Source organism: Merops nubicus, unplaced genomic scaffold, assembly GCF_000691845.1.
Source record: "Merops nubicus isolate BGI_N331 unplaced genomic scaffold, ASM69184v1 scaffold7316, whole genome shotgun sequence".
In the NCBI taxonomy this organism is placed as follows: Eukaryota; Metazoa; Chordata; class Aves; order Coraciiformes; family Meropidae; genus Merops; species Merops nubicus.
In genome coordinates this window covers 3,956-29,282 of record NW_008612842.1, presented here as the reverse complement: position 1 = coordinate 29,282, position 25,327 = coordinate 3,956, and the positions used below count along the sequence as shown (strand labels likewise).

The following is a 25,327-nucleotide window of genomic DNA, read 5'->3' as shown; positions in this document are numbered from 1 at the left end:
TGCCTTATCCCAGCTCATAACCTCACAGTCTGTTTTGGGCAGTTTGCAGGAGTATCAGATACTCCGTCCTTGCACTTCTTTGTATCTTTTAATGAGCTCACATGTATCAAGATGCTGAGCAGTTGACTGCAGATTGATTGATGTTCACTGCCCGAGTTCTGTGGTCCAGACAGCCAAGTATGGACTGTCATCTGCTATGTTCAATAAAAATTGCTGTGTGATGCTGCAAAGTAGGCCCCTTCCCCTGGGCTAGTGGGAGTCACAAGCAAAACGGGTGGATGGTATTATGTGGCTTCTCCTTGGGTGTTTGTGCAGAATCTGACTGGCCTTAACTCTGCAGGGTAAGTACTGTGAAGATGGGGAGCAGAGTTGGTTGGAATTTGGGCTTATTGACAAATAAGGACACCACCAGTGCAGAAGTTACTCAGTAGTGGCTGATGCTGTAAGTCTCTGAGGAAAATAAATGCATTTGGAAACTTCCCTTGGTCCCTGATGTGTTTCTATGTGCTCAGTGTAATTAGGACTTGCCCCAGAGCATCCGAGTTTGGGAGTTTCTGGCAGAGTGACTGTCTGCATTCAGTGACGTTAACACCCTCCTTTCCAGATGTCACCAGTTGGAGGGAGGGCGGTGGGAGGAACATAACCTCTGCCACATCTCTGACCGCCTCCCCTGCTGAGCTGGGCAGCAAGAGCCCCAGCCCCGGGGACGGAGCCCCCTCCTCCGCCAGCGCCAGCGACCCGAAGGAGCCGTCCCTGCGCCCAGCTCAGCCGCTCCGCAAAGGGGCTTCCCAGTTCATGGGCAACGTCTACCAGCCCCCCACCTACCACGACATGCTGCCTGCTTTTGTAAGTTGCCTTTTCCCCACAGCCGTGGGGTGCCCCTGCTGCTTGTAACCCTGCTGCTTGTAACGTGTGCGTGGGTTGAAGTCAGCTGAGGTATTTGTTTTCTGGACTCCCAGTTGGTTCCCAGGGCTTGTTCAGGGATCCTTGATCTATTTTTAGTTTCCTCTGTTGTGCATTTACCCTCTCATGCTAGAATAGTGTGGCACAGCCTTACTCAGCCCAAGGAAAAGTTGCTGCTTTCCTTCTGGAGCTGGAGGGAAGCCATTAGCACGTGGCCTCTTAGGCAACCACACTTGAAGTGTTTGTTTTCCCTTTGTGCGGATGCAGCTACCGTGCTGATGTTGTAACCTAATCTGGGTGAGCCTTATGTGGTAAGGAGAAAAACCAGACTGTTCTGCTTTGCCTCACTCCAGATGTGTCCACAACAGCCATCTGAGACCCCTGCATCGCTGGACCGAGGGTCTTTCCCTGTTCCTCAGCTTCGGCTTGAGCCCCGGGTACCTTTCAGACAATACCAGATGAATGACCAGGATGGGTAAGGCTGCCATGAGTGTCCCACTTGAGAGGCAGGTTCAGGACATGACATGAACTATGCAAGAATTGGGGCAAGGATCCAGTTGTAAGGGTGAAACCGCAGGCAGCCAAAGAGGAAACCTGATTTTTACTCAAAGTAACAGTGCTTTGCTCCAGCTACAGCAGCATCTGAACTGTTTAAGGACTGTAAGCACTGTGTGTTAGAAGATCAGGTGGACATGTAAAATAGTTGTGTGTGATCCTGGACTGGAAGGGTTGCAGCTCTGATCTGTGCACCCGAGGAACTGGGTACCAGGTAGATAAAGGAAAGAAGCTTTGCTGAACAGGGAGAGAAACTTGGAGCTATTGTATATAAGGGGATGGCAGAAGAGGAGTGATTTCACTGTTGCATACTCAGCTGTATGTTCTTTTCTCTGCTGTTTGATGTTTCTAACCATTTCTTTGCATTTCACTGTAGAAAAGAGAACAGGCTCGGCCTGTCTCGCCCAACACGTCCAGTGCGGCAGCCAATAGAGAGAGCACCTCGACCCACCATTATCAATGCAGAGAACCTGAAGGGGCTGGATGAACTGGACACTGATGCAGATGATGGGTGGGCAGGTAAAGGGCTTCTATTCTTTAGTTTCAGGCCATGCCTTAGGAGGTGGAGCCAAAGTAGTTACTGCTCCTTGAAGCACGAAATAGCCAGGATATTCTGGTGGCTCTGTTTCACTGCCACAAAAGGATGGAGGAGAAGCAAAGAGTGGTCTGTGTAGTTGAGAAATTGCTGTTGGTGTAAATGATGACACAATGGATCCTTCCGATCCTTCCATTACACTGTGCTCAAGGAACTGGATCTGAAGACTCCTAAAATCTGAAAACACCAAACAGCAGGAGTGCAGCAGTAGGGGGGGGCAGTTAGTCCTGCCTTTCCAGTCACAGCACTCAGTATCCAACTACACATGGTCTAGCTTGGTGACTGTCCCTCCTCACTTGCAGCCCCTGTCCCCAGGCTGCTTTCTTACCTTTCTTCTGGGTCCAGCCCCACTGTTCAGCAGTGTGGGCCCACACTACTCACATCTGTACTCCAGTGCTGGGGGTGGGCATTCAGCTTTCCAAGCAGTTCATGCCAAGCCTGTGCGTTCTCTAGTTTAGTGCCAGAGAGGGCATAAGCCTTATCAGGACAGGAGACCTGTTTCTTTCCTCATATATATCCCTTATTCAATCCTGCCTCTGTAGGCATTCATGATGAAGTGGATTACTCTGAGAAACTAAAATTTAGTGAAGATGAGGAAGAGGAAGAAACTAATAAAGATGGACGACAGAAGTGGTAAGAAGCAGTTGTATTCACACTTAGTTGTTTCAATAAAAGTAAACAATACCAGGATCTCTGAAAAACTTGTTCTAGATGTTGAGGCTTGATCCCTGTGATTCATACTGTGACTTTGTTGATTCTGCTGGCCATTGTTTGAGCTGGCCTCAAGGTTTGCATGGGTCTTGAATCTGAGTGCTAGGATGCCAGGCTTTTTCCCTCCTCCACTTTCTGTATCTTGCCTTTCTCCCACTGCACAATAAGTAGTGGTGTTAATCCTTATGCACCTCAGGAAGAAAAGCATATTGCTTGTTCTGGTGGTATTTTTGTGTGTGGGTTTTTTTTCCCCAATATCTCTGTTACAGTCAGTTGACTTCACAACTTGATAAAACTGCAAGTGCTTTCTGAGGCAAGTAGCAATTGTAATAACAAAGCTGTTTATATGACAGGAACAGCTGGGATCCCAGAAGGCAGCGACAGTTGTCCCTGAGCTCTGCAGACAGTGCAGATGTCAAACACACCTTGGAGGAAGGAAAGAATTGGGGTGACTCAGCTGGCTTGTCCCGGTCAGTCCGGAAGGCACAGGATTCACAGCAGCCTCCAAGGAAGCTGAATGGCTGGAGCTCTGCATCTGAGTACCAGGTAGGTTGAGCTCGTGTGAGCGGGCTTGTGCTGCTGGATGTGACATGTCACTGTCCTGAAGAGGCCAGTTTGATATTTTATTGAAAATGGGGTAATTTCCTCAGTTTTTTTGGTCATGTCCAGCTGGAGAGAAATCCATCTGTGTAGCACTCCTACTAGAGAAAAGAAATTGAAACTGGTCCAGAGCAGTGGGGTTGTCAGACAGTGAGAAAATGCAGCTATTGAAGCAGAGAGCAATAACTCTCCACCAAAAGCAGAGAGCAATAACTCTCCACTAGTGTGCATGAGGACAGAGGGCACAGAGTCAGGAGGGGATTTTCTCAGTGCGGGGTGCAAGCTCAAGATGCAGGAGGTGTTTGGGTCGTGCTTATTGAGGAATGTTTTTCCTTTGGCAGAAGCCTGCACTGGGAAATGTTCTCAGACAGCAGTCCCTCGAGGATAAAGAAGAAAAGGTGCCAGTGAGACAAAAGTTTGTGCACTCCGAGATCTCCGAGGCTGTGGAGAGGGCCAGGAGGCGGCGGGAGGAGGAGGAGCGGCGAGCCAGGGAGGAGCGGCTGGCAGCCTGTGCTGCAAAGCTGAAGCAACTCGATCAGAAGTGCAAGCTGGCTCAAAAGAATGGGGAGACCCAGAAACACACAGAGAATGAAGAGCTGCGGCCCCCCAGCACGGAGAAAACTGCTGTGCAGGAGAATGGTCCTGCTTTCCGTAGAGGTACGGAAACCTCGCTTGCCTCAGCTGGGAAAAAGTGCTGATCGCTCATGTAGTGTGGTGGAGTTCCTGGGAGGGAGTGTTCAGAGTGTGCCTCTGTTGCACTTGAGAGATCAGCTGCTTCGTGTGCTCTGCAGAGTATTTTTGATGGGTGATACAAGTTCATTTGGGAAAAAAAAAAAGCTATTAAAACAAATGAAGAATTCTTTGGTTGCCTTTGTCTCTGCTCAGTCAGCTGTGTTAGCAGAGACCTTGTTGGAATGGGTCTCCTGATCTTCTCATGACTGGATGATGATACTAAGTAAGTGCTCATGGGCCACAGATCAGAAAAAGAATTCTTTGGTTGCCTTTGTCTCTGCTCAGTCAGCTGTGCTAGCAGAGACCTTGAGAAGATCAGGAGACCCATTCCAACATGACTGGATGATGATACTAAGAAAGTGCTCATGGGCCACAGATCAGAAAATCCATTATCAGCAGGTGCTGCCAGGTTTAGGGAGTAACAGGGAAAATGGACTTTTTCCCCTAGTCCTTAAGCAGAAGGCTGATGGCAGATGAGGAGGAGCTTGGACTATATTACTAAACAAAGCCTTCTAGAGCTGTCAAGGCAAATTGGGGAGGGTGTGTGAGGTGCTGTATGTGATTATTATAACGTTCAACCACGTAATGCAGTCAGGGCATGCCCACACCTGTATGTGGTGTGGTGGTGCACTCACAAGCACTGTCATGAGCAGGACTCAGCAAGGCTTTTCTTCTCTGCAGCCACCCCTGAGTTTCACACACAGGATGTCTCTGTTGGTTATCTGGAAGAGGAGACTCCTGCCCCAGCAGCACCAGCCCAAAGCAGCAGTGAGGAGGAGCTCAGAGAGGCTCCCTCCCCAGCACAGGAATTCAACAAATACCAGAAGTCTCTTCCTCCACGATTCCAGAGGCAGCAGCAGCAACAGCAGCAGGTAACAGGCATGACATTCACACCCCCCTCTTCCTTTGGACTCCTACCAAACTGTTGTTCACTTTATTCTCAACACAATCACACAACCAGCTAACCAACTGTCTGGGCTGGGAGGTGATAAATGGAAGTTATACATTGGGCTTCTTCAGTACTTTTGATCACAGACATATCCTGTCTGAGAAGGTGAAAGGGCTCTTTATAGGTTTCATGAATTTCATGTGCATGCTGTGTTGGTGGAGCTGTTGTGGTTAGAGCTTTCTGGGTTGGGGAGAGGTGTGGGCAGGCCAAGTTTGTCACTTGCCTGGAAGAAAAGTAGATGCTGCTGTTGGAAACGCTGACATATCTTGCACAGTTGTCTGGGTGTTTCCTGACTATGTGAAATCTTAGGACTCTGTGGTTTGTAGCAGAGCTCTGGTTTGTAAATGTGTGTATGCAGGAGAAGCTGGGGTTGTTGCCCTTCCCCAAAGTCAAGAGAGCAGCAGTGGCTACCTTGGTGCTTGCTGTAGGCCTGATCCAGTGAAGTCTCTAATGCCTTTGGTGGGCAGTGAACCTGGTGAACGTCTGTTCTTCCCTGTCACAAGACAGGAGCTGCTCCCTGCTGCAGTGGCAGGAGGCCGAGTCCAAGGGAAAGGAAAAGAAAAGCTTTGGGGGTTCAGCTGCTTCCATTTCACTTGGCACTTGCTGTGCCCTTTCCCTGCTAGGTGTGGGCAGACGTTTGCTTGCTGGGGCAAACTGTGCTTTGGTTGGCAGGTGGGTGGACTCTGCTTCTGGGCTGAACATGAGAGTTGTGCAGCAGCATGCTTCTCGTTCCACCTCCTGCCTTTGCAGAGGGGTGGTCCTCTACATCTGCTCTCATCTTCTATCTACCCAGCTTTTTTTCTGTGAGGCTTTCCAATCAGTATTTTCTTGGCACCATAAATATGTTTGGTCTCAATTGTTTCTTTTTTTGTTTCATTGAAAAAAATCTCTTCTGGGGCTTTGAGAGAGCAGCCTGAAGTGGTTCAGCTCTTCTTCCAGATGCAGTGAGCCTCCTTAGGGCAGCCGAGTCAAAGCAAGGGACAGAATATCCAGGCTTGAGATAATGCAGAGTTAATTGCTATTCTTCATAGAATAACCACTTGAAACATGATATAATCAAAGCTGCTGCAGACCATAGTGAAGAGCCTCACATTTGGCTTTTGCTTGGAAGCTCAGTAATTGCTCTTTTATGGATGTTCCCCTGTGGTCGTTACTGGGCAGTTGGCATTTTCATGATTCAAACGTACCGCAGCAAACGCTGCCACTGTTTCTTTCTAAAAGAGATGCTCTTAAGCTGAAAATAATGGAACGTCCTTGCTGTCATGCTAATAATACCACAGGTCATTGCTACTGCAGAAACATGAAATGTTCGTTTATTTTCTCTTTTCCTCTTTGTTGTTAGTGTGTCTGAGGCAGTTTGTATTTTGGCTCTCTTGTATTGCAGTGATTCCATGGAAAGAAAAGAAGCAATAGTGTTGATATTATGAATGAAATATTTTCTCCAAGTTACTGAAGCAGTAGATAACTCTGATATAATCTTTGCCTTTACGAGTTTCTCTCCTGTCATAGTGATGTCTGAGGCTCAGATTTAAGGTTGTCTCTCTTGCTCTGCAGCAGGGGTAAACAGTTAAAGTATCTGACACTGTTGTAAGCTTAGTAAGAAAAGGTGGTGGAAAGTTTGATGGGTATATAGACCTATTTCCTGTTAATTGGAGCTGTTTACCTTTTTTTGCTTTCTTTGGTACACGAAGCTCCCTTCAAATGTAGGTTCCTCCTGGACCTTTAGCAAAAGTTAAATGTCAAATCACATGAGCATTGTGATGGTCCTCAGCTAAAGGAAGGTGGACTGGCCACGTGGGAGATGGGACACAGCCCGAAGGTGTTAGGCCACCTCTGGAGGATGCACAGGACATACTGTAAAATAGCTGTTTTAAATGAGTTTAGGTGGTTGTTATCCATTTGGCTAATGTGAATAGATCTAATATATATATGTACGTATGTATGTGTGCACACTAACGTAAAATTGGATTTTCTCCAAAGAGTGACATCTTCTAAGGTATCTGATTCCAATTAGAAAAGCGTGTTTGACAGGAAGCTGTCCTGCCTCTTCTAGAAGTGTTGAGAAAATGCAAATTCCAGTCTTAAAGTTGATCCAGTGCAGATAGCCCTGTAGTTTGGCCCCTAGTGGTGTGAGATTCTGGCTGCAGTGTATTCTGGCTGTTGTGGATATTGGGAGAATACCAACTACTGCCACATTCCCAGTTGGTAGTGAGTTGCTCTTGGCTTCTCTGCCTTCTCATCTGGTCTGCTTTTGAGCCTCTAGCACATGGACTGTGTTTCTGCTCGGCTGGCCAGTTCACCAGTGAGACTCTTGGCTCCATGACCACTCATGTCAAATGGCCCATCCTCCTTCCCTGCAGGAGCAGCTGTACAAGATGCAGCACTGGCAGCAGCAGCAAGTCTATCCTCCCCCATCCCATTCCCATCCCCAGCGGACGTTCTACCCAGCGCACCCCCAGATGCTTGGCTTCGATCCTCGCTGGATGATGATGCCCTCCTACATGGACCCTCGCATGGCCCAGAGTCGCACCCCTGTGGACTTCTACCCTTCAGCCCTTCACCCTTCAGGTAAGGAGTGGTCTCTGTTCCTTTTCATCATGGCTGTTTGGGTTGGTCCATACCTGGGAAGTTGCTCTGCTTCACCCATCTTGCGTCCATCCAGACTTTGTGTCCCGGCTGGCTGTGATTGACCTTCTCTAGGGATGAGAGAGTCAGTTGCAGTTGAGAACTGGTGAGGGAGCAGAGGAGGTTGGGAAGGGGGACATCTGCTATCCTGTGCACTGAAATGGGAGATCTTCCCTAACAGCTTTGGAGCTTTAGCAGGTGTAAAAGCAGATCTTGTCCCTTGGAGGAGAAGGATCAGTTTGGGAGTTAGTGTAATCATGTGAAATACTAATAGACCTCCTTCAAGAAATGTGACAGATAAGTCCTTTAGTTTCTGAACTGTCCTCCTAGCATGTTACTATCTTGTAGCTGATCTTCAGAGGTATGAATGTAAACATTAGGATGTATAAATTGTTCCCCTGAGTTTGTGGTTTGTTTTCACACAGACTTGCTCCCAAGCCAGCAATAGTGTAGTGTTCTGTGCAGGCTGGGCTCTGAAAGCTGGGTCACTTTCTGTATTGCTCCAGGTGTATTTCCCAAGCACAGGCTCCCCTCTACCAAAGAAGTTCCCATGGCTGTAGTCACCTGCTGCCCTGGAAAGAAGGGGTCTTGAGCTAGCTGTGGATTGTTAACTCTTCTTGGCTATGAGATCCTAGTGTTAATGGTATGAACTCTGTCATGACCAGGAATTATGAAGCCCATGATTCAGCAGGCCCCCAGCAGGACCCCATCGGTGGGAGCAGCTGTCGGTCTGAAGATCAGAACTGTCAGGCAGGGCAAGTGGAAAGGAAAACTGCTTCCTTGGACCCTGGGCCAGTGTGGGGCCAGGAGAGCTACACATCTCTGCAGAGCAAAGGATACTCCCTGTCACATCAAAAACAGGCTGACAACATGACCATGGAGGGGCTGCATGCCAGGTGAGTGCAGAACTCCCTTGTCCTCAGGCACGCTGTCATGGGAGGTGCTGCCATAAGCCATGTACTGAAAAGCAAGTGTGGAGTTGACCCAAAAGGTATCTCTGAACAGGCCAACATACTGATCTGGTAATACCCTGACACTGATCAGTGTTTATGTTGTGAAGGTGGTTACAGACTGAGCTATTCAGCATTTTTCTGTCTGATGCCAGTTGAAGGTGACTTGAGCTTGGAGCCTGTTCAGTACATTGGTAGGTATAGAAAACAGTCAAAAATTATACTGTCTAGTTTGTATCCTAGTGCTTTGGGACTTTCTGAAAACAATTCCTTGTTTTCAGATCTCCACATGAAGAGAGTTAGCCTCCAACATTCTTTCTTCACTGCCCATCATAAGAACTGCTTCTTTATCATCCATTGATTGGATAAACCAGGCAGTACAGCCTGGGGTTGTGGCAGGGCTGCCCAGCATTCAAGTATTTATAGGATTATTGCTTCATAATTTAGAACAAACCCAGATTTATTTGTTTCCACCTCTTGTGCCCAGGCTGGGCCCTTGGAGATGTGCTTGGCTTTAGCTGACTTTGTTTTGCTTGTTGTTTTTTTCCTTCTCAGGAGTGACAGTTACTCTGCTTCTCCGGGAAGGCCAGAGAGTCTGAGCACCCAGCGAGATCTCTTTGAGGAGAGAGGGGAAGATTACTTGAATGCTTTTGACAAGAAGGCCCAAGCAGACTTTGACAGCTGCCTGTCCTCCCAGAGGCTAGGCCAAGATCTCCTGTTCCAGCATCAGGAGACCGTGCAGGAAACCTGTCCCGCTGGCAGCCGCCACGCAAACCTGAGGTGCTCGCCCCTGGAGCCCGATTTTACCCAGGCAGAGAAGAAGCCCGAATACAACGGCTGGGATATCAGCCACCATCAGAAACCTGCAGAGGCCACAGCAGAAGTTCCCGAAGAAGTGCCCAGGGATGAGCAGTCATTCAGTGCTGACCCCTGGAAGAAGGAAGGAGCTAATACCAAACAGGCTGCTGAAGAGACCACAGAGTGGGCTCCTGAGAACCGGAACACCAGTGGTCAGCACCAGGAGCAAATGGGGAGGACGCGGCGATCGGGCCCAATTAAAAAACCAGTCCTGAAAGCCCTCAAGGTGGAAGAGAAGGAGAAGGAAATGGAGAAGGTTAAACTGGAGGGAGAGGACACCTCACGCCCATTGAAGGAGAAAGCAGCTGTTCAGAAAGTAGAAAATGAGTCGGATGATTCTGCGGCCCTAGTGAACTCCACGCGCTACCTGCTGGATGACAAAGGTTCTTCCCAAGCCAGCCTTGCCCGAGAGGCTGAGAAATCCCAAGAGGAAGAAGAGGAGGAAGAAGAGGAAGAAAAGCCAGAAAGAACGTGGGAGAACAAACTACCCAGAGAGTCCAGTGATCTCCCTCCCACAAAAAGAAACAACTGGATCTTCATTGATGAGGAACAAGCCTTTGGTGGGCGAGGTCAAGGGCGTGGGCGGGGAAGAGGCTTCAGAGAGTTCACCTTCAGAGGCCGAGGCGCTGTCGTGGGCAGCCGGGGAGTCTATAACAACAACCAGCGGAGCGGCCGGGGCCGAGGGCTTCGGGAGTTCAACCAGCCAGAGGACTTCCCCAGGGGCAAGCCCAGGCGCCGGATAGCGAGCGAGACGCACAGCGAGGGCTCGGAGTACGAGGAGCTCCCCAAGCGTCGGCGGCAGAGGGGCTCCGAAAACAGCAACGAGGGCTCCGTGCTGGACAGGGAGGACAGCGATGTGAAGAAGGGAGACTTCAAAGAGTCTTGGAGGTCCAACAAAATCTATTCAGATGATCACAATAGTCTGGATCCTAAGATGAGGGCGCCGAGAGCTTTTGGGAGATCGCTGCCGCCAAGACTGAGCAACTCTGGCTATGGGCGAAGGGGTTTCATGGCTAAGGAGCCCACCCAGTGGCAAGGCAGGAGTGGGGGAGCAGGGTGGCAGGACTATGGGCACACCTCTCCAGTGGACGCTTTTGGGAGCAGGCAGCAGTCTGACAGGGACTACGTTCAGGATTCTTACAAACATGTGGATTCCTTCTCCGGCCGGGTTTTTGACGAGAGCCATCTGGATGACAAAAGGCACTTTTTCCAGGAGGATTACTCAGCAGATCAGGAGAACATAGAGAACAGGCCGTTCAGGAGGCGGCGACCCCCCCGCCAAGACAAGCCCCCGCGCTTCAGGCGCCTCAGGCAAGAGAGGGAATCCGTCGGCCAGTGGAACCCTGAGGAGGGAGGCCCCAACCTGCTGCCCAGCCAGTGGCCTGGAAGAGCCAAGCTGAGCACCGCAGAGAAGAGCAGCATCTCGGGCAGACGGTCTCCTGAGCTGTCCTACCAGAACTCGTCAGACCACGCCAACGAGGAGTGGGAGACAGCCTCTGAGAGCAGCGACTTCAGTGAGCGGCGGGAGAGGCGAGATGGAGTTCCGGAGGGTGAAGGCCAACTGGAGGGTGGCCTTGGGAGTGGGAGCCTGGGGGAGAAGAGGGAGCTGGCGAAGAGGAGCTTCTCGAGCCAGAGGCCTCTTGTCGACAGGCAGAACCGCAAGGCCGAGCCGGCAGGGTTTGCAGAGCCATCTGTCAGGGCTGCTGTAGGAGCAGCCTCCAGATACGAGAGCCAGCAGAACGGGACGCTGATAAAGAGCAAAAGGTAAAGTTAGGTCCTGATACACCTGGCATCTCTTAAAGGGGTGCTGGAGAAGGGCTGGGCTGTGGGTGAGGAGCTGGTGCCTGTGTTACTTTTCATCTAGTGCAGCTGACTTCCAGCACCATTTATCCAGCTGTATGACATCCAGGGGTTTTGTCATTGTTCTACAACCAGTTGATGCCTTTGCTTTTGTACTGGGAAGCCTGACTTATGGAATTTGCTGAGACACTGTGGGCATGATGTGTTAATGGCAAGAGCAGCAGGGGAGCTGTTAGAGCAGTGTGGCAGTTGGGTTGGAGACACTACAGAAGGACAGAACCCTACTCATAGGGACAGGCTTTGTTGCAGGGGCAGTTTGTTGGGTGACTCGACAAGTACAGATATTGTCAATATTGCTTCAGTTGAGGAAAGGCTGGGGAAGGATGATGTGTGATTAGAAAACTGGTAAAGAAAATGGAGCCCATATGTTTTCTTCTTGCTACTCTTACTCATCTTCTAGTGACAAATCTTAATTCCTTTCCATTTTTTCCTTACAGGTCTCCAGAAGAAGGAGGGGGCCTTGGAAACACCAGTGGTGGAAGCAGCCACTCCATTTACAGCTTGGATAGAGCCTCCCATGCAAACTCAGAGACTGTTGAGGGGCCAGGTAAAAAGCCAGAGAAGGAGCCCAAATCCACTGTGCAGAGAGGAAGTGAGAAGGGAGAGTCCTTGTCACAGTTTGAACTGAGTTATGGAAGTGAGTATCTTAATTTGTTTCTTTAAAGGGGTAACACATAGTGGCTGATTTCAAGCCAGGCTGATTCAATCCACTGTGATTTTAAATACCAGATTACATTTTCCCATTTATGTACACAAACAAGAAAATTCTAATGCATCTAAATAGGGAAAACATGGATGGCAAAGATGGTGTTAAGAATCTTGACAGTCTCTCTAATGTTTCTTTTACATGAAGTTTGTTTTTAGATAGAAATATGGAAGTATTCTCCCTAAGATGTTAAATTTTAAGCCCAGAATACCTTATGTAGTGCAAAGGAAGTGGAAAGAGCATCCAGAGTAGGGAATTTGAGTCTGGGCTCATGGCAGGGTGACAAGAAATGAGTATTTCTGAAACCATGGGCATTAGGCCATGACTCAGCTTTTTATTGTTCACATCCAGAGGTGATGGGTGTGTTTTCAAAAGTACTTGTGCCTGCTTTGTCCTTGCTAATATTTGGAAAGGTGTGAGGTTTCTTTCAACCAACACAACACCTGAAATTACCTGAGTTACCACATGGCTCACGTTCCCAAGCTCTCCCACCTGGAGCACGCTCATCTTGAGGCAGAGGAGAGCAAAGCCCTGCACAAATAAAGTGACTGGTGGATGTCAGCAGACTCCTGTGGAGTAGTTTCCAGAGCTTAGCTGCTGCACTCCTGGCTGGACTTGATTGCTTGTAGCATGGATCCTATTTGGAATGCACTGTTTAAATTACTGCAGTTATAAAGCTTTACATGCACACACAGCTGCACTTTTTTCCCGTGTATGCTTCGTTCAGGTTCCATCATTGATAATCGGGTGTCGAACGCAGCAGAAGAGAGTGAAGTGGGTTCAATGTCAGGGGAAGGCTTCATTGAGGTTCTTACTAAAAAGCAGCGTCGTTTGCTGGAAGAGGAGCGAAGGAAGAAGGAACAGGCTGCTCAGGTGAGGAATGAGAAGCACAAAAAGCTTTACCCGAGACGTTGTTTGGACTACAGTGAGAAGAACAGGGTCCCAAAGAGTGGGTGAGCAGAAGACATGTAATTAGCCAAAGTAAACAGATTCTGTATTATTCTGTATACAGGAAACGTATCTTGGCTTTGATGAGTGGGAGCTACTGGTCTGAAAAGCATAGTTAGATTTCTGACTGTTACTGTTTCCTGGCAGAGTGGTTAATTGTGAGTTAAGGAGGATTTTGTAAAGTGATCCTCATCCAAAGCAACTTGGCTCACTAAGCCAGTTGCTGGCTGTGGAAAGTAACAAACTGGAAGAAGCCCTGACAATTCTGTGTTCCTAATAACGTAAAGGAGTTGAGTTATAAGTAAAGATTTAAGACTGCAGCATGGATAGCTTAGTTAAATAATGCCTAAGAGGCAGGCATTTGTCTACATGCACTGAAAGACTGCAAATTCCTGGAGGATAAGAGAATGTTTTGACACAAAAGGAGACTTGGTGAAATCTGGAGGACTACATACAAATGAAAAGCATTGTTGGGAAATGTTTCCTGACAAGGAGGCCTTGTGGCAGGTTCAGAGAGTCTCACAAGCAAAGTTCAAAAAGCCTGTTTGCTTGGCATCTTTAAAATGAAGCTGAAGACAGCATGTGAATGGGTAGCAGGAAAGGTCCTTGCAGTTAACAGAGATGTGCTTCTCTTTCTGTTTGGATCTTGGCTCTGTGAAAGAGCCATCTGTGCATTGTGACATTTTAAATTATCTTTAGCTGGAGTAAAAGAAATTAAGCAGAGCAAGTCTGTTGTAGTGTTAATTTTGCTTTGCTTTGTATCCTGTTCCCTTACCCTCCCTCCCCTCCCCCCCCAAAAAGGAAAAAATCTCATGCTGCTAAGGCAGCTTTTTTCACTGCCTCCTTAGACTGGGGGAACCTCCCAGTAGCTACAGGGTCCATTTTACAACAAGAAACAGACAAAGAGTGGGGAGAGAGCCAGAACTACCTTGTCTAGTTCTGTTACATGAACTGGGGGCTTTTCACATGGCAGCGTTTAGAAGTGCAGGGTGTGCAGGTGCTGGGAACTGTTCTAGCCCAGTGCAGTGACAGCTCCTGCAGCCTGTGCCCTTTCTCTCTCAGGCACCAGCGAAGGCCCGTGTCCTTCAGTCTCGCATTCCTCCCCGGTTTGCTAAGAAGCAGAACAGCTTGTGCTTGGAGCAAAGTGATGTAACAGTGTCTGGAAACAGTCTAGGTACAGAGATCTGGGAGAGCAACAGCCCAGGTAAGTTTGGGTTGCCTGTTCTGAAGTGTTTCACAGAGCTAGGGAATCCTCTGGTGTGTGCAGAAGGATGGGGTGTCTGCCTAAGAGAAGTCAACCTTCTCTTGGCAGGTGCTGGAAGTGGGAGGGGAGCTAGCTGACAGCTGGAGTAGCATCTGCTCAAAGCTCCACTGTTCAGCCATCCTCTTCCTGTTGTTGACCATGTTAGTCTCCTAGTCCCATAATTTCTTGGGTCTTCTTGTAATATCAACATCCAGCATGGCATTTTCTAGCCTGTTGAGCTGTATCTTCTGCTTCAGCCTTTTTCGTTCCCTCCTTCTGTGTTTTCTATCCTCAAATAGCTAATCTCTCCCTTGTTTCCATCTTTCATGGTGCCTAAGAAATCTCTTCCCTGTCCTCTACCCTCAGTCTCATAGCTGTCTTCTCTGTGCTATCCCATGTCTCAGTGGAATGGGTAGCACTAGCCTTCTGAGGTGGTGAAAATATCCTCTCTCATGTCTAGAAGTGGGAAGTTCATGGTGTAAGATGCATGGGGTACAAGGTGTGCACACAGCTGTGTTGCAAGCAGGTGAACCCTGCCGTCCATTCTCTTCCAGCTCTTTCCGTTCAGTCTCCTGGCAGCGATTCCTGGAGCAAGCCTGTAAACACCTTTAATGGTACTGAATCTAGCACCACTGAGGTAAGTGGCACCTGATGTGCCCTTCAGGTATTGTACGTATAAAATATCAGCATAGGTGGCTTGTGCTTCTCATTGCTTCATCTGTGCTTAGCGACTCGGCTCTGCTTGTGCGATTTTAAACTGTCTCTTTGCAGTTCTGATTTGAGCTTGATGCTGCTCAGATCTTGACCTAGAGAGCCAAGTGCTGCTTGGTGTTACACATGGGTATGAGTCTGGTAGAGCTATTCCAGGGTTATGCTCCTCACTGGATGCAGTGTGGTCGAGGGCAGTGGAACCCCATAGGTCATGTTTGTGTGCCTCATACCTGTGAGCAGCGTGTAGCTGTAGCCTTCCTGCAGGGAGGGCGGAGGAGATTCCTGAGTGCTTCACCTCTGCAGACCGGAGTTCAGATCTGGTTTGGGTCACAAGTGAAACGAGTTTGGCAATCTCAGCCTAGTTGCTATGTGGGGCACTTTTTCCTTATCCTGAAGCCACAGTCCGGTTGGTGCCTTGGTTAACTTGTCTCAGGGCTGTGTAGAGCTAAAGCAGCAGTGAGGGGTGCTGCAGGGCAGGTCCAGCTCCTTCCGTTAACCAAGAGAGTAATTTGAGAATGGGACGTGGTCTTTCTGTTTTCTGGGACTTTTTTTTTTCCCTCCTTTGTGGAGCTGGGTCGGAGTCCGGGGCTTTAACACATTTCGTGCTTTGCATAGCAGGGTTTTAAAGGCAGCCAGGGGGATAGTGGCATTGACTTGAGCGCGGAGTCTCGGGAATCCTCCGCTACCTCCTCTCAGCGCAGTTCTCCATATGGCACCCTCAAACCAGAGGAGATGAATGGGGCTGGCCTGGTGGACCCAAAGCCTGACTGCCAGAAGGAGCAAGTGCAGAAGCAATCTGATAAAAAGGTAATCTGGATTTGCAGCCAAGCCAGAGCACGTAGTGAGAGACCTTGTGAAGTGGTTGTGTTGTTCTTGATAGCATTTTTAAGGCTTGAGATTGGGTTATTCAGTCTTTGTGTCTCAGCCTCTCTGCTTTCCTGTTAAGGATTCAGATCAAGGCTCAGGACAGAACAAGGAACACAAGCCTGGACCAATCGGCAACGAACGCTCCCTGAAAAACAGAAAGGGTTCGGAGGGAACGGAACGGCTGGAAGGGAATATTCCCCCTGTTAACGGGGTGGAAATTCACGTGGATTCTGTACTTCCTGTGCCACCCATTGAATTTGGAGTAAATCCTAAAGTGAGGATTGAATTTAATTTTATCTTCTTGGTGATTTGAGCTTGTTGAGATGTGAAAGGTTGTTTGAGGCAGAAGGATTATTTAGAGGAAGCTTCCAGCTCTAGATTTGCCTTAGATTTCATTACTGACACAAACCAGGTACTCAAGATGTCTTGGCAAACATGTAATATCCTCTTGGAAATATTGTCCCAAGGAGCAGCTGGGGTGGTAGCAGAGGTGAGGGACAAAATTACGGCCATTTAAGCCTGTGTGCCTTTGGGGGTTGCCTGCTGCTGAGTGCTCTTTTTGTTCTCTTCCAGCAAGGCTTACTGGAGGACAATCTTTAGTTTCTAGTGTCATGATTCAGGCTAAAGTCATTTACCATGAGAAGCAGATGGGTGGCTCTTGGACCTGGATTTGAATTTTCTGGATTTTGCTTTTCCAGGACTCTGACTTCAGCTTGCCACCTGGTTCTGCCTCTGGCACTGCAGCTAACCCTGTCACCAAATTGCAGGATGCCTTGGCCAGTAATGTAAGTATTTCTTTTTTTTTTTTTTTTTTTTTTTTGGGAGGAGGTGGGTCAGGCCCTTTTGAAGGTTCTCCCATCTTATTCCACCCATCTGGGTATTTCACTATTGTAAGTGTGAGGACGTGCACACTGGAAGCCCAGCTTGTAGCTTAGCTGTGAACAGCAATGTGAGAAACTCACAAAGCTGCTTTTGAAATGTTTTCAAGTCCGTAAGCTATTTGATTTTGGAGGTTTGCCTTAAAGGATGTTTCATTTAAAAAGTGCTCTTTCAGAAACAGATCTTGTCTGAAATGTAGGTAGATTCCAAATCTGGGACAGGAGGGGAACTTTTCTGCAAATTGAAATTACTGGGTCAAATGGACATTGGAAGAGAAGGCTGGTGTAACTCAGCAGAGGTGTCACTGCACGTAACCAAAGCTTCATTAATTCCAACAGCAGAATGGGTCACCGTTGAATGTGACACTTCTCTTGTGCAGCACCACAGAGAATTGAATCCGTTGAGGTGTAGTTATTAGAGCTGCCAGCTGAAGTTCTGCCAGCCTTGTTAGCTTGTGCCATTCTCCTGCAGTTTGTGAAGTGTTCCCCATTTCTGACTCTCCCCTCAGGCAGGGTTAGCGCAGTCCATCCCCATTCTGCGGAGAGACCATCACCTCCAGCGGTGCATTGGCCTGAACCCAATGTCCTTCCCCACTGCAGACCTCACTCTTAAGGTAAGTGAGCTGGCTTGTGTGTTTGTCCTAGCTGTGGGTACCATGTCTCCGTGGTCAGAGTAGTGAGGATGGAGACCTCTTTCCCAGGGTGTTTTGTTAGGTACTGCTCAATCTTTGTTAGCTTCTGGAAAAGTTGTGGGTGTGTTCTATTCCACATGGGTGGAAGGGCACGTGGTTCAACAGTCCTGGATGCTGAAGACTTTGCCAATGGTAGAAAAGTGCAACAGAGCTTTCCTGCTTTTTCAGTAGCTGGGTAAGGTGGCCATTGGTCAGGCATCCTAGGTGCTTGATGGTTTAAAGAGGAAGAAGAAAAAACACAATAAATCAAACCCCACAAACAAAAAAACCTCAACAAAAGCCCAAAATAAACCAAAGCAAGAAATACCACCACCTCCAAACTCAGAAAGCTCAGCAAACTCCAAGGGGGATTGAGTGTTGTGAAGGGTGCTTGTCCATGGGAAATTGGTGTGAAACCCCTTGACCTGAGACCTGCCAGCGTTCCACTATGACTAGACTAGATTGAACTAATAGGTCCTAGGTGAGCAACTCTAGGCCTCAGTACTGTCCTCCCCATTTTAACTGTCTGCAGTTATTGTCCTTCGTTTCTGTAGATGGAGTCTGCTCGTAAAGCTTGGGAAAACTCTCCTAGTTTACCAGAACAGAACTCCCCGGGAGGCGCAGGCTCAGGCATCCAGCCCCCTTCAAGTGTTGGAGCTTCCAACGGTGTCAGCTACAGCTCTTTTGGTGGAGTTTCTATGCCTCCTATGCCTGTGGCGTCCGTAGCACCTTCTGCATCTATTCCAGGTACCTGCAAACTGCAGTAGCAGTATTTGCATTGTCTGGTTGGTATCTAGGAAATACCCTCTGATTCTAGTAGATAAGAGCGTGGTGAGAAGAGCTTTGAACTGAAGTGGCTGCCTGGCTGGTGTTTAACAGATCCTTAACAACAATTCAATCGTGACAGAAAGAGGGACCATATCCCCACTTTGAAGAATGTTACTTGAGTGTGACTGGTATAAACTTAGCACAAGGAGAACTTTCCCTGTGTAGCAGCAAGTGTTGGTGATGTCTGAGAAGGCCTTGCTTGCCCTTCACTGTGTGCTTAATAGAAGAAGGAAAGACCAGTGTCCTCAGCAGTCCCAATACCAGTATTGGCCATCACTCTGCCCATTTTGCTATTTAAGTCACATGTTCTGAGCACTTCTGCTCTTTGTACATAACTTGCTTACCGTTTGCAGGACTTGGGGAGGTGGGAAGGTGTTGCTGTCCTTCAGTCAGAGGAAAAGCTCAAGCATAGTCAATGTTAGATAGTGCATAGAATTGGTGAGAGCATTTGGAAATGTCCTTGGATTCACTGGCTCAGGGGTCCCAGAGGACCTCTCATGCATGTTCTGTCCTCAGTCTGGAAAACAGATTGTTCAGGTCAGGTGGTCTCCTTCCCAATGCACTCTAATTTTGCTTGTAAATCCTGTGTTTTGGGTCTGCACAGAACCACAGGAGTGGCACAGCACTTTCTAACTGGTGCCACCCTTAGGGTGATGATGGCTTGTAGAGCTCATGTGAAGGTCTCAGTGTTTGCTCTTTCTGCCTCTCCTACCTGCAAAGATGAGATGATTGCAGAGCAGGTTTCTGGCATCTAGAAACAGTTTGGAGTGCAGTTCACCAATTCTTGAACTGTTAGAGTCTCTGTTTTTGTGGAGGTGGGAAACCAGGCTGTCTATTTAGCCTCTTCCAGAAAGGTGGGATTAATTCTCAGCAAGCTGCCTACTGTAAATAGGCTGCTGGCTTTGATATGTGGACTTAGGAGCTTTCCTGGCTCTTCTGAACGGGTACTGTGTTTGTGTTGACTTGCTGAGCTGGTTGCTGAGAGGTAGGAAGTAATCTTGGCCTGCAGATCTGCAGCGTGCTGTGCCTGTATCTCCCCTGTACCCTGAATTTATGGCCTGCCTTCTCGGGTGTCTAGGTAACCATATTCCACCCCTCTACCTGGATGGACACGTGTTTGCAAGTCAGCCCCGCCTGGTCCCTCAGACGATACCTCAGCAGCAGAGCTACCAACAGGTAAGGGAGAAGCAGAGCTTGCTGCTGGTTTCTCAGGGAGTCTTCAGGGTGACATTTAAGAAAAGTCATTTATCTCTCTGGTAGCCCCAAGGGGCTTAAATGTGGCTCCCTATTCCCTGAATGCCACTTCCCAGTGGGTGTCACAGGTTAGTGAAATTGAAGGGAGAGGACTGAGGATTTTTTCTCCTGTTGTACCAGTGCCTTTGGACTGGGTTTAGCTGAAGCAGATGCTGAGGCGTCTGTGTGAGGTAAAGCAGCTTTCAGTGAATTCCACAGCCAGTTAATACTGGTGAGCAATTTCACTAGCCCTAGTGAATAGGGTGTTGATAGGGTAGGGGTGAGCCCCTGGAAGGTAAGAACACTGGCAAGTGGGAGCCAGGATTGTCACTACCTGTTCTGTGTGGAGCACACTGGTCCCCTCGTATCCATCAGAAGCCTCTTGTGTTCCCCCTTGAGTGGCTGTGCAGTACTGCATACACAGTATTCCTTCCCTGCCAGTGCACTGCTGTGCTGGGGAATGATGCAGGGGCTGGGTAAAGGCACAGTGTGGGTAATTGTCATGGCAGACTGACTCGTAGAGGAAATGGATGGGTTTTTAACAGCCTGGGAGAGTTTCTGGTTCCCCTTGCACCTCTCAGTCATTTCAATTTCTTTTGCAGGCTGCTGCTGCTCAACAGATTCCCATTTCCCTCCACACATCCTTACAAGCCCAGGCCCAGCTGGGGCTGAGGGGTGGTCTGCCTGTTTCCCAGTCCCAGGAGATGTACAGCTCCCTACAGCCCTTCAGGTAACTGCTTCCCTTTTGTTTTTTTGTTGCCTTGTGGCTTAGTCTCTAAACCAAGCTCTCTAGAGCTGTTCAAATCTTTTCACTTCTGATTCTTTCATGCTTTGCAAAACTCCTGCAGACCTGAATCTGCCTTTACTACTAATCCAGAGTTTATTGTGCAGGATATTGAAGCATAAACTGGATAGGATACAATGTCATCATTTGGTTGAATATTCCTGCAATACAAAGACATGGTTGTAAGGGCTAAAAACTGGAGGTGAAAAAAAAAAAAACAGCACTCTAACTCAAATGGAAAGTGGCATCACAGCTTATTTCTAAGCTGTCAGTTCAGTAGAATCTGAGAACTGTTTGCTGGTTGCAAACTAGATAAGGTTTATGGGGGGGGGGGGGTGTAGTCTCTAAAGGTATTCTGTTTAATGACTTGAGCCTGTTTTTCTCCTCCAGGTCTCAGGTGTATATGCACCCCAGTCTGTCCCAGCCCAGCACCATGGTCCTGACGGGAGGCACTGCTCTGAAGCCTCCATATTCTGCCTTCCCTGGCATGCAGCCCTTGGAGGTGGTGAAAACCCAGTCTGGGTCCCCCTATCAGCCCATGAACGGAAGCCAGGCGCTGGTCTACGAAGGCCAGCTAAACCAGGCAGCTGGGATGGGAGCCTCCCAGATGATGGACTCTCAGCTCACACAGGTTAGGAGCAGGGCTTGCAAACCACACCCTGGTACAGGCATTGCCACAGCCACTTGTTTCTGAGACCAGGTTGAGACTAGTGTTTGTGCTGAGCCATATGCTTGTGTGAGCTAAGCTCTTTGTAAAGAGGCAAAAGATTTCCCCAAGAGACTCTTCTGTGAACTGTTGTTTCAAACATACAGCACCTTACTTCATGTGATTCTTGGTAATTACTTGTCTGTCCCTGCTGATATGTCTTTGTGGAACTTGGATCCAGACCACCTTCAATACAGACATCTAATGCAGATGAAACCTTGTAGCACTTCATGGATAGGAAGCCATGATCCAATAGTTGTCCTAAAAGTACCTCTTCTGAGAGCCAAATCCAAATCATCTCTAGATTTAACACTTCTTCCAGGGTAACTAGGACCTTCTGTTAAAAGCTCATCTAGCAATAATTTGTTATCCAGGTCTTATTTACAACTTCTGATCTATTTGGCAGCATCTTAACAAGTCTTTAATTGTGTTAAAAAGTTTCTAAAGCATAGTTTAGATAAAAACATTGAATCCTGTGGTGAGCATGGCTGTATTTGTGGACATGTGCTGATTCTCTGCATAAGTTTGATCCTTCTCTTGAACTCCCCTTACATTTATTTTGTGCAACATGTCAAGGTTTATTTTTTAAGGAGTTTTTTTTTATCATGTGATTGACACAAGAGTTAATCCTGAAAGTAATGTAGCTGAGGAAAACGTGGAGTGTAGTGGCAAACGAAGTATTTGAAGAAATACATTATCCATCATAAGCTACTAACTTTTGTCAGCCTCTTTTCTTTAAAAAAATTTTTAATTATGCATTTATTATGAAGTGTTGCCATAGAACCTCCCAAATCCAGCAGTTGAGAACCACCAGATGAATCAGAGGGAAAAGGAGGCTCTTGACTCCTGAACTGCATTTTTTTTGTTGTTGTTTAATTACTCTTAATTATTACCATCATCAATTTGAAGCTGACTGCAAAGCATAGAGCTGAGGTCACCATGGATTTCTCTAGAGGTTCAGTCCTCAAAATGCTTTGGCATGAAAGTGTAGATGACTTTGGTTTGGGCATCAAAGCTGCAAACAAAACGGCTGACCCTGAGCTGTCTGGCACTGCCATCATGTGAAAACACGCTCGTGCAGTGACTGTGAGGAAGACTGAAACCCAGGGTGAAGGTTCTAGGCAAGGAGGAAAGCCCTGTGTCTGAGTGCAGTTGTGTTAAAGCGATGCCACGTTAAAAGCTCAGCTGACAGGGTGTTGGCAGCACTACCAGAACATGCATTGCAGTGTGAAAGTCCCTCTGTTACACTGATTTGCATTTCTTCTGTGCCAGACTGCACTGTTTGTGAGCTTCCTTTTAGCAGTGCTGTGCTTCCAGGGTGTTGGGGGACAGTGTGTTGAACACAAGGCTGTTCTCACCGGTACGTTAACGACGTGTCCTTGTCACACAGCTAACAATGCCTGTGCCTGGCTCCCAGCTTCCTCTGCCACGCTACGGCTCTGGCCAGCAGCCCCTGCTTCTGCCACAGTCCATCCAGCTTCCTCAGGGGCAAAACCTGCCTGTAGGAGCTCCTCGAAGAATCCTCCCTCCTGGATCCCAGCCTTCTGTTCTTGCTACCAGCAGGGAGGTAAGGGTTAACTCCGGCCTGTTCATCGTGGTGTTCTTTAACTCATTCTCCATCAACGTTTTGCTCCTTCATTGTGCTTGTTAAAGGGGCGACTGGCTTGTCTGGGATCTTTAAATATGAAGGCCAAGGATTGGTGTTAAAATGAAGGAGCCCTTTTCCCCTCATCTCCAAAGCATAGGCCAGCAGTTTTTCAGGTTTTGCTGCTGGGATTCATTCTGTTTCCAGGGAGCCACATCCTGCCTTGATCCAGTTTGGAGTCTCCAGCTTTATTACATGTTTACACAGGTTTCCTCAGAGTGCTTGAGGGGTGGTGAGCTCCAGACACAGTTGGAATACTGCCCAGATATTTCACACTGTTGTGAAGCTTGTCCATTTGAGTAGGTATATTAATGTCATGTCTGGTTTGATGGATTCGTATCATAAGTTTTGTCTATTATAGGGGCAAAGAAAGCACAGCAGTTAACTTGCAGGTTCTGTATTTGCTTGTGCTGCTGGCTTGTTGGTTTAATACAAACAGATTGTTTCACTTAAAAGCCTCACTTTCTTCACCTGAAAAAAATTTGCTTCTTTTAATGGGCACAATGGGTAGAATGGCAAAGATTTTATTTGAGTGTTTCTTTATGAAGTAATGATTAGATTGTGAATACAAAGGTGATACTGTCTCTTGCTCGTTTTCCTCTGTAGTCCTCCCAGATGGAAATAAAAGGGTTTCATTTCTCCGATGGTAAACAGAACATGTCCTCCGGAGGGTCTGTACCATCACCACATGCATACAGGTAACATGCTTACAGAACTTGGCCCCTGCAGTCTGAAAGGGGAAGGAGTAGTGTTCCCTGTTTGCAGCCACATGGTGCACACTTCATCCCTGCACAAGATTCACATGGAACTTCATGTGTAGAATGTTTACTATAGCCCAAATACTTGTATCAAAATGCATGATCACAGCTTTCATTTTTGGCTGTAGGCCAGTATGTATCTTACTTGGCCCTTTGTGCTTGTGGGAAGCACATGAACTTGTTTGCTGAGTTTTAAAGACAAATTGGAATTGGTGTGTGCTTTTGTGTTTCTTGTTGAAGTGGAAAATTTGAGGATCATTGAATAAACATTTTAGTTTCTAGCTTGGCCCCCTCAAAACGAGAGGTGCTCATGTCTAGACATACCAAACCTTCAGGTCATTGAGCCTTGTGGGACATGCCATTACTTTTATTTTTTCCCCTAACTTGTTCACGTGTTGCCTTTTGGGCTGGTGAACTCAGCCTAACACAGGCACGTGCCCTGTCTGCTGCTGCTTTCTGCTGTCTTTTTTCTTTCACACATGAATAAGGTTCTCATTCCGTTGTAGAATTTACTCCATGAACATTGTCGACTCTTCGATTTCCAGGCCTAGCTCTGCCAGCCCAAGCGGGAAGCCGTCTGGAGCAGCAGTTAGCATGGGCTCTGTGCAAGGACACTATGTACCACAGGTAGTGTACATCAGTGCTGTTTGACCCCACGGGATCTGCTCCTCTGTCCTGTCACGCTTGTGCCTTGTGCTTAGGGGGAGGGGTAGAAGGGCCTGTGTGCTCAAGCTGTTATCTTTCCTGCAGGGAGAGCGGGTAGGTGGGTGTTACACTGAGTCCAAGAATAGTGCTGTGTGATTTGAAAGTCAGGAAGAGATTAGAGGATTTTTAGAGTGTCCATGTTGATTGTCGTGGAGGTTTTATGGGTTATTTGTGTTGCCAGACATGAGACACTTGGAGATCCTTACATGTGAGGGGTGTTTTAGGACAGCAAACTGTGACAGAATAGAAGAAATACCTGATTTTCAGAGCAAACTTGATGTCTTGCATGAATGACAGTCACAGTTGGTTATATCTGCCTAGAGGTCTCTGTGCTAGCTAATACTGTTTTTTTTATGTCCAAAGGCAAAGCAGCGGGTGGATGAAAATAAAGCAAATCTGGGAGCCGTAAAGCTGCAAGAAACAGCTTCCACAAACCAGATGAAGCCAGTGCGCACAGGAGCAATCAAACCTCAGGCAGTCAAAGTGGAGGAGAGCAAGGCCTAGGAGCACCTCTGATGCCCAGCTGGTCCTGCTGCCTGAGAGGCCCTGCAGCTTAGACTGGACCCCACTGGATCTCCTGAAAATCTCACCAGATCTGTTCCCCACCCCACATGGACTGACTACAGCGACATCATCCAAGCCTCTCTCCCAACAAAGCAGTTTGAAACAGTGGATATGACATCGACCTGCTTGCTTTAAAACAAACCAACCATGTGACTTTTAAGTGGCTCAAGCCATTTTTTAATTTGTTTTTTTTTCCCCTGTGCCCCATCCACAGGTAGCTGTGATCGCTCACTTGTTAAAGCCCATCCTTCTCCTTCCCTAATTCTGTCTTAAGCAGAGTGGCAACTGGGGGAGAAGGGTTAGTTTGAGGTTTTTCATTTTAAAGGCAGCTGAGGTTTTTACAAAAGAAGCTATATCTTTGTTTATAGCAGAACTTTTATATGTTCTCTCATTTCCCCCCCTTCTTTCTGCTTTCCTCATTCCTTCCAGAAGAGAATTTCCTTCAGCTAAAATTATGTTCTGACAAAACTCTGCTTAGTTTTATATACGGTTCTGTGCTACGTTGAGAGTCATGACTCTTCTAAATTGAGTTTGTTTGGGTCTGTATTCCTCAGATCATCCAGCGTTTCAGATTATTTGATGGGGAAAAAAAGAAAAAAAAACACACAAAAAAAGGAACACCAAAACAAACCACCAAACAGGACAGTTATGGCATTCATTAATTTTTCATTGTTTTTGTTTTAAGCTAGAAGCAGTGCTCGCAGTAGAAGTAAACGTGTGCTAAAGGTGTATAGTAGATCAG

At 47.6% G+C, this 25,327-nt stretch overlaps 1 protein-coding gene across 1 annotated transcript in view; it reads left to right on the top strand.

Annotated features, from left to right (window-relative positions):
* LOC103774281 (protein PRRC2B-like) overlaps nt 1-25,053 on the top strand; it is a 30,309-nt gene extending 5,256 nt beyond the window's left edge. Inside the window, 27 exon segments of the mRNA XM_008941673.1 lie at nt 605-846; nt 1,257-1,378; nt 1,835-1,977; nt 2,596-2,686; nt 3,118-3,310; nt 3,706-4,021; nt 4,778-4,968; nt 7,406-7,613; nt 8,336-8,364; nt 8,367-8,566; nt 9,176-11,242; nt 11,776-11,975; nt 12,772-12,917; nt 14,055-14,196; nt 14,790-14,872; nt 15,562-15,753; nt 15,893-16,087; nt 16,512-16,598; nt 17,201-17,305; nt 17,917-18,109; nt 19,269-19,366; nt 20,026-20,153; nt 20,598-20,838; nt 22,304-22,480; nt 23,165-23,256; nt 23,862-23,943; nt 24,385-25,053. Of these exon segments, the coding sequence (XP_008939921.1) occupies nt 605-846; nt 1,257-1,378; nt 1,835-1,977; nt 2,596-2,686; nt 3,118-3,310; nt 3,706-4,021; nt 4,778-4,968; nt 7,406-7,613; nt 8,336-8,364; nt 8,367-8,566; nt 9,176-11,242; nt 11,776-11,975; nt 12,772-12,917; nt 14,055-14,196; nt 14,790-14,872; nt 15,562-15,753; nt 15,893-16,087; nt 16,512-16,598; nt 17,201-17,305; nt 17,917-18,109; nt 19,269-19,366; nt 20,026-20,153; nt 20,598-20,838; nt 22,304-22,480; nt 23,165-23,256; nt 23,862-23,943; nt 24,385-24,525 (6,104 nt within the window). The 3' untranslated portion in view covers nt 24,526-25,053.
* The last annotated feature ends 274 nt before the right edge of the window (nt 25,054-25,327 follow it).